This window comes from Solanum tuberosum, unplaced genomic scaffold (genome assembly GCF_000226075.1).
Source record: "Solanum tuberosum cultivar DM 1-3 516 R44 unplaced genomic scaffold, SolTub_3.0 scf00001, whole genome shotgun sequence".
NCBI classification, from domain to species: Eukaryota; Viridiplantae; Streptophyta; class Magnoliopsida; order Solanales; family Solanaceae; genus Solanum; species Solanum tuberosum.
Window position 1 is genome coordinate 7,028,548 of NW_006238927.1, and position 8,731 is coordinate 7,037,278.

The window sequence follows — 8,731 nt, forward strand, 5'->3', positions numbered from 1 at the left end:
AGACCATGGTTCCTTGTTTAGAGTTTTGGTACATTGACTTTCAAGTTCTAGGCGTTATTTCCGCAATCGTTTGTTAGACTTTTAGAGTTTATGGGAACTCTACTTTAATTTTGCATTTAAACCTACTTCCGTATCTTTAAATGCTTAGTTTTATGGTTAGCTAATTAATATTAATGGTTCTCCCACCGGAGGGTTAGTGTGGGTGACAATCACGATAGTCTGGGTCGTGACATAGTATCATTGACTAATGAGTAATTTCTGAACAAGAAACATTAATGATATATATATATATGCACACACTTATTTAGTATCAATTGATGAAATTATCAGCCTTAGTGATACCAATACACTGTATGATACTGATTTAGTATCAGTTAAGCGAAATTTATCAGCCTTAATGAATGGGGGTATGAGCTGTAATTATTTTGAGAGAATGAGTCATTCTTGAATTACTTTGGATTGAGATATGAACATGTAATTATTTTGACTTTAATGACACATTCATGTAGTTTTTTTCTATCTTATACTTTGCATGAACATGAACAAAACAATAGAAAATGTGATATTGTCTAATCTATGAAAAGTCAATTATATCAAAGAATAAATATTATAATTAAAAATATGTAAGAAGATAAAATTCATTAAAAAGTAAGAATTTCACGATCTTTAAAGTTATTAATATACGTGATAATACAAAATTTCTAAAATTCAAATATTAAAAATGATCATTCATAATTTTAATGAGATCCTGAGTTACCGTGAGAAGCGCGAATAAGTCTAATAACCTCGTTAAATAATAAACAAGAACATATAATAAAAATGAAATAATGATATCACCATATCAAATTAGGTGTAACATAAAATGACTCTTTGTTACCCAACAATAAAGAATAAATTTAACAATACAGATTAAGTAACCATCAAAACAACACATAGTCAAACACTACACGTCCTCAATCACATGATCAACAAACTCCTAATTCACAAATGTTGACAAAGCAACCACTGATGGAGCTAAAGCATGTAACTATTAAATTAAAAAATATCTAATGAGTTTCATCAAGTGTACAATTTGTACCATAATTTACCTTTATTTTTATTATTGATAAGATAGAAACTTCATAATTCACCATTGATTTTTGGACTGAAAATGCTGAAGGTAATAAAAGTTAACTAGGATAACAAGACCTAAAATTTGAAAATAGCAGCACCACTTGAAGGCTTGGATGCAAAAATGTACAAGCCAAGATCATTCTTACTGATGGTTCCTTTGTCAATCCTTGATTGATAAAATTGCTCCTGAAACATAATAAACCACCGTATTATGGGTATGGTTAGAGCATAACGATTACGATAAAATATTCATGACTTGTTAAATAGAGATGACAATGAAATTAACCTTCAAATTGAGTATAAATTGTGGAACAAGACTCTCTTTCACCAAAGCCACTGCACAACCACCCCATCCGGCTCCTGTAAGCCTAGCTCCAAGAGCACCATTATCTCGACAAATCTTCACAAGTTCTTCTAATTCTGGACAACTGATTCCAACAAATAATTGAAACTCATCGACTAAGATATTTCAATCCAGAGGGGGGAATATTATAAAAAGAACGGGAGTTCCATGTAATAAAGTCCAACAGTAAAGCTGGAGTTTTACCTGCACTCATAAAGGATGCTGCAGCTATGGTGACTGTCGTTCATAAGGTCACCTAACTTCTTCAACATGTCTTCATCACTGCAATGACCAATTTGTTACGATTTTAAGTATGTCGAAAAGAAAAGCTGGGAAAAGCCGGGTGAAAAGCACATCCTCCATGACAGACCTTAATTCTGACGATACGGTGTCTTTAAAAGCGTGCACACGTTTGGCTTCAGAATATACATGGGCAGCTCTCTGAAAGGTGAAAGAAGATCACTAATTTGTGAAAATTCAAGTGGAGTAAAAGATACTGATGTTATGCAATAAGAAATGACAATTTGATGATATATCAATATAAGCAGATATGACTAAAGGAACAAACATCTACAATTCTTTCTTGAAGAAGTACAAGCAAAGGTATGTGTGGAAATAATAAAAGGCCTATGCAAGAGAACTTATTAATTGTCAACATCTTTCTAAGGAATAAAATGGACAAAGGATTTGAAGAAAATCAATTAGAAACAGGTAAAGTCCCAGTATGAAGATGGAAACACAAAGAAAGAACGAAAACGGAATAGGTATGAAAGCACATACTGACCTGATGCAACTTGTAACACTTAGCAGCATGAAGCACATCCAAAGAAGTTGGTGAGGCGGCAAAGATTGTTTCCAGCTTTTCCTTGGTGATATTCTCAATGTCTTCGCTGGTATATGGTTCTTCATGCAATAGCTCCTGTAGGAGTGGTGGGAATTGTTACAGATAAATGTAATATAAGCAAACAACAAGAGTAAAAGCACAAACCCCTCTTTGAATACGAACATAACATGGACCACAATCACAAACTAATACTGAGAGAATGAAAAAGAAAAACAAAGTGAAAATCCAATCCAACTACGCATGATTATTCAACTTGAAGAAAATGGCAATCACAGATATCACCCAATGGGCAGGGAGGCAAACTAGTAATTAATGAAATCGATTCACAAAGACAGATGTCAGGCAAGAGGGGAATGAACCGAGATTATAGAGTACATACCTTGACAGCAACGACAGGATTAGAAGAACTGTGTGTACCAGCGAATGATACACACAACCCTTCAACATCAGAAAGAGTTTTTACACTAGATATCGCCTCCTTAGGTTCCATCCCCAGCTTAATGCCCAGTACAATCTGCAAAATTTCAAATCAGCATCTAAAGGGGAAAACTAGCATATCCAAGTAGGTTATTCTGCAATGCTCATTCAAGAGGCAATATCTATCTATGTAAATATAAATGTAAACAAGAACGTGTAAGTTGCTGACATATTCAGTCAAAAATTTGACTAGAAAATAGTTAACAGACCACGAAACAAAGATTCACAAGGGCTGAATTGATAAAGCAACAAAAACACATGCAGCAGATAGTAGAAGCATTTTGCATCTTTGTTAGTTTTGCACAAAAAGAAAATAAATAGTCAACAGCATGGTTTTCCTGCAACTCCTAGCAAATAAAATATACCATGCTCTCCCCATGGATCTCAAAAGGCTAGTTCTACTACCACACACACAATGCCAAATTTTTCTTTCCATCTAAACCATTTAGAACTCAGAATTATTGCCATGGATACTACATACTCTACATTATTCCAAGGAGTGTTATCAAAGGCGAAAAGCGCAAAAAAGCTCTAAGGTCCATTGGGGCTTTAAGCGAAAAGCGCAAATAAAGCATGGCCTTAATGAAAAAAGGTGCAAAGGGAGAAAAAAACCTAATATATATGTTTAGTCCAAAACTAATAATTATAAACATGAATGACAATTATATGAACAAAGAAATTGATTTTTTTTTATGATAACGTGAAATATCAATTGTTTAGTGTCGCATCTTCAACAGAGGCTTATTGGCAAGGATAAATATGCCTTAGAACCTTGATGACGACACTGAAGTGCACATAAAGCGAGGCGAAGAGCTCACCATGTTTTGAGCCTCGCTTAGAGCTTAAGCTCGCCTTTGACAACACTAATTCCAAGGACTACAGTCTCCTAAGGACATTGAGTTTGTAAAAGATATTAATGAACCACTAAGCAAAGTGTAAATTAAGGAAAAAGTCATAAATCTAGGTAGTTTAATTTTTATTTTTTATAATGGCGATGTCTGAACCACTCGACTAAGTATTTAGCTTCAAGTTTCAAGATACTAAAATAAGATGTCATAAGAAATTTAAAAAACCCAAGAAACCAATTGAGAAACAGATAATTAGAACTATTATGATCAGAGAGATAAGAAAATCATCCTCTTTGCTCTAACATCAGAAACTTATCAAACAAAGGGTGCTAAATCTTACAGCAGCTAGTCGGCATTCAACAACCCGATTATTGTAGTTAACTGCAGCAGTAACTGCTTTTTGTGATTCAGCTAATGAATGGGCTATCACAAAAGTTCCACCAGCAGGCAGTTGTACATCTGTTGCACGTATAGGATTGAAATCAATCAGCTCAGCAAACCCAGATTTTGCCATAACAGAGATGGCCTGCACAAAATAATCGATTGATGCCTTTAAGAATCAAATATTAAGTCAAGACTGTCTGCATTGCTATATTGAACTAGCAAAGAGACACATTATATTGAAATTCAGGAGAAGAATAAGGAAAACATCAATATTTAGGACAACTAATTATATACTGCACTTTGCATTGGTCCAGCTGTAACTAAGTAACCAAGATTTAGTGTTCAATTGCATTACCTGATCCATTCCACCAGACTGAGTCCCGATGTGCCTTTCACACTCACATGTGAGTTGAGCAATTTCTTTCTGCAGAGAAAATATTATCACTTCTAGGTCAAAACAGAGATACAGCTAACACTACCAACAGATTCAAATTTTGCAAACTCAAGCAAATGAAGATAGAAGAAAAGGAAGATAGTTCAACAAATTAGGAAAGAAATTAGTCATGACAAATTCATTCATCTTAATGTTGTACTCCTTACAAAGAAACTTCTAAAGAGGAAAAGAAATCAGATCCAAAACAAATGTTCAGGGTGGAAGCCGATCAAACAGCCATAGATGGATGCCACAGTAGTGGCGGACCTAGACTTTTCGTCAAGCAGGTTCAACACAGAATCTTTCCAACCGCGGCAGCACGAGTATTTAAGGTCAACCATGACAAGCAGGTTTTGCTTGCTGTTCTTTTATTGATATTTTGAAACTATTCGTTTATTCAAAACAGTTGAATTAAAACTTTCAACAAATAACTTGTGTACTTCAAAAGGTTTGTTTTCACTTCAGTTTAACCAAAAATCAACTTAATCATTACTATAGTCATCTAACAATATTAATACCTATAACAAAAAAAAAAACCAACCAAAAGAAAAGGAGCGACAAACTGAATTAAACAAATATCAAGAAAAAGTTGAAAAATTTTTGCTCTAACAAAATTTGAAGTTGTCTCTAATTTAATTTTTTAGTTTTTTCCCTAACATAACTTTTGAAGTTTTGTCTCTAGATTTATTGCTAGCTTTATCACTTAAAAGAAGTATTACAGAAACTTAGCCTATGAAAACACAAAAGAAAGACTAATTTTATATAAGAAAAAAAATTCACATTAAACTCAATAATAAGCTAAACAAAACTTAATTACCAAACATTAGGTTAATTATACACAAAAGCGAAGAATTACCAAACTAACATCAAGCTAGAAAAGAAAATAAGTTATTTGCATAATATGGTAAGGATACTACCTTGGGCATGTTAACACCAATTGAAGCCATTATAGCAATAAAGGAAGAGCAAACAAATGCTGCAGAGCTCGAAAGCCCAGACCCTAAAGCCAACAAACATGGAAACCATGAAATAAGCCATAAAAGCGGACTACTTAATTACTACCGGACAGTATTCAAGATCAGAAGACATATTTATATACCTGTAGGAACTGTACCATCAACAATAACATCAAGTCCAACAGGTTCACCAACATCTATCCCTTTCAACTTGGCATATTCATAGAAACCCTTGTACCTGCACACACAGATTAGCAGTTTTACTATGACATGCATATATGAATAGTTTCAACTTTTATATTTTAACTTTCTTCTCACAGCACATACTTCCCAAGAGTTTACATAAAGCATGATAAATGAAGTAAAATTTAATGTCTGTCAACTTGTAGTTCATCTCAATACTATCTGATTCTCTGGATCTTGGATGAAGAAATCAAGAAAGTAAGGTCTTACCCACAAATGAAATAATGACCCCATCTGTGATTCTTCAGATCAACCTCCTGATAAGTTAGACAAAAGGTTATTGACAAAAAAACAAACAAACAAAAAAAAAACTAAAATTGCAGTACTCAAGAATCATGATTCAGTTATCTCTTAAAAGCTTTTGGGGAATAATAGAAGTTGTTTTTCAGAAGCTAAAAAAAACTAGTTTTTCCATATAAGTATGTTTTTGAAAAATACTTATGAGAAAAATACACTTAAAAGCACTTTTAAAAGCTTGAGCAAACACTAACGACTGCTCAAAAGTGTTTTTAAAATTTATTGTCCAAACACAAACTACTTCTCCCCAAAATACTTCGAAAAAAACATTTTTCAAAAATAAGTTGATTTTAAAAGATCGGCCAAATAGGCTATAAAGCTCGAAGGATGTCACAACATTTTATATGTATGTGTGTAAAGCAAAATAATGATGAAAAAAGTGACAGAAAGAATCTCAAGCAAATTCCATATTCTCTCTCACCAATGATAACACCCAAAAAAATATTTCAGCCATACAAGAAAGAGTAAAAACCATGCCGGATCTTTTACCAGCCTTGTCAATTCAAATACATCAGAGATCACAAACCAAAAGCACATAGTCAAAGTTATGATACCTGCAGAGGATCAGCAGGATAAGTACAGAAGGAGTACTTATCACTATTCACATTGGCAATTCTAAGAAGCTTCTGAGGTTCATTAGAGTCGTGTTTCCGTATAGCCACAATTGTGTCTTGCCGAATTGCCATAGGCAAAACAGAGTAACCCTCATAGTCTATGTGTTCTCCAATCAGGTTCACTCTCCCTGCAAACCATAATTGAACAACCCACTAAGATAGTTAAAATATGAATATACCATACTATTAAAGTTCAAATTTTGAACATAACCGACAAAGAAAGCAAAGATTTTGAAAGTCCAGATTTTGAATTAAACCCAAAAGAAAGAAAGAAAGTTGAGATTTTGAAAGTGTAATTGACCTGGGGATCGAGCGTAGACATGAGGGGATTGGCCAAATAAGTCTATAAACTTGGCTTTCAAATTCTTGAATCGAAGTTGAGCCTCTTCAAGCTGTGATCCACTACCATAAACAGGTTCAAAATCAGAGAAAATTGGAATTGGTAATTCCTCGTGTCTAGCCATTCAATTGTGTGTAGTTTCTCAACAGCAACAGTGAAATCTGATGAAGAATTGACAAGGAATATACAGATAATAAAAAGAGAGAAAGAGACTCGAGGATATTATTATATAAAAAGTTGATAAGAGAGTTGTCTTTTCGAATGGGATTGTATTGTGATGATACAAGGAATTGAAGTAGATTTTTGGATAATTTGTGGGACTCCTAAATCATGTGACTCAATTTACTTTTTACCATTTTTTTGGTTTACCTTTTTTGACTTCCTTTAAGAGCTCATTTTACAAAACTCATCTAAATTGTTTATATGATATTATCCTATTTGGTCGAGAATTTGCTCATAAAATTTTTAAACTTTTAAAAATAAAATTTATATATTTGTAAGTTAAGTAAAATATGTTGGATTCGAAAGTAATTAGGACGTCATGCGAAAGCTCATATGTCCATAAATTAGAGAACACATAAAACTATACTAAAAGACATAAAATTATTATATGATATGACCAATTGGCCTACATAATTAAAAACTAATTAAAAGCATGTAGAGAGAAAATCTTCTCATAAATAAAAATCTCTAAAGGACTACATACACTGTGAATTCTATTGTGTTATGCTATGAGAATGAGATCTTCAATTTATAGATCTCCAAAATTTCCCTCTAAGAAAAAAAAAACCAAATATGAAAGAAAATTAAATTATTTTTTCGGAAAACTAAAAACAATTATTGTAATGCTTTAATTTTTCTTCAAGAGAAAAATTAAAACATAAACTTGTTTGAATTTCAAAATTTCAAAACGCGTCACTTAAATTACGACAAGCAAAGTACTAATATAGTGGGTTATATAAAATTTATTAAGGAACTAGGCTTTGGGATTGTTATGTTGATGAAACTTATATAGCGCATTAAATTAGTGTGTTATAAAAAAAATACGAAAAATGGTCATATTTGCCCCTGTACTCTCGAAAAAAGGGTTATATTTGTCCTTTGTCATACTTTTTAAATATACTAGATTCTTAAGGCCCGTGATACGGGCCCAATATAATCAATTATTAATCGTTATTTGACAAATATTAAAAGGTATTTCTATAGCATTCTGATCAACATTAATTAATATTGATCATGGTAAAAAATTTAGTATTAAAAAATATCAAAAAATAACCATCAAAGAATATAGTGCATTGAATGGTGTTTCTCCTTCCTTAATTAAATATCATAATTTTGAGTTTTGGATATGAAAAAAAATTCTTAATAGAGAGCTCTATATCCGAATGGGCAACTCCAATATAAATATGAAATACTTAATAAAAAATATTAAATTAAATTAACCCAGTAATATTTTAAAATATAATTGATATTAGCGATGGGTAGATTCATTTTTTAAGTTGTAAAACTCTGAAGTATAATATTCAATTTATTTATTTATTACTATAAGACACAAATTTAGTAGGATTCAATGTTAATTTGTCTGTTAGATTGGATTATATCTTATATAAAAATCATGAATCATTATGTATTATCATCTTGAAATCTATCCTATTCATTTCAATTAATCTGTCGAATTTTTCTTTATAATCTATTAAAAAGTAATGTCCCTTTTCTTTTCTTAGTTCCAACTCCACATAGCATATTTAAGATCAGAAAATTAAAAGACATTTACTATATTTCACATATTTAAAATTTAAAATCACAAGATTAAAAAATCTTCCTTAATTTCTTAAACTT

At 32.0% G+C, this 8,731-nt stretch overlaps 1 protein-coding gene across 1 annotated transcript; it reads right to left on the bottom strand.

Moving 5' to 3' along the window:
- Positions 1-884: 884 nt before the first annotated feature.
- On the bottom strand, positions 885-7,130 carry LOC102597452 (galactokinase). The gene is made up of 13 exons (XM_006337944.2): positions 6,854-7,130; positions 6,493-6,680; positions 5,852-5,898; positions 5,542-5,636; positions 5,360-5,442; positions 4,365-4,433; positions 3,966-4,151; positions 2,680-2,814; positions 2,241-2,375; positions 1,827-1,897; positions 1,661-1,738; positions 1,400-1,541; positions 885-1,299 (listed from the first exon to the last, which is right to left on the bottom strand). The coding sequence occupies exons 1-13, from the start codon at positions 7,014-7,016 to the stop codon at positions 1,189-1,191; spliced, it is 1,503 nt and encodes a 500-aa protein (XP_006338006.1). The 5' UTR covers positions 7,017-7,130; the 3' UTR covers positions 885-1,188.
- Between the last annotated feature and the right edge of the window lie 1,601 nt (positions 7,131-8,731).

Bases quoted from the DNA above. Each gene is read 5' to 3' on its own strand.
- LOC102597452 (XM_006337944.2), bottom strand. From the start codon at position 7,016: ATGGCTAGACACGAGGAATTACCAATTCCAATTTTCTCTGATTTTGAA. The intron at 4,152-4,364 runs GTAATGCAATTG...TATTTTGTGCAG, and splicing joins AGTCTGGTGGAATGGATCAG to GCCATCTCTGTTATGGCAAA. The intron at 1,739-1,826 runs GTCTGTCATGGA...TGGTCATTGCAG, and splicing joins ACCGTATCGTCAGAATTAAG to TGATGAAGACATGTTGAAGA.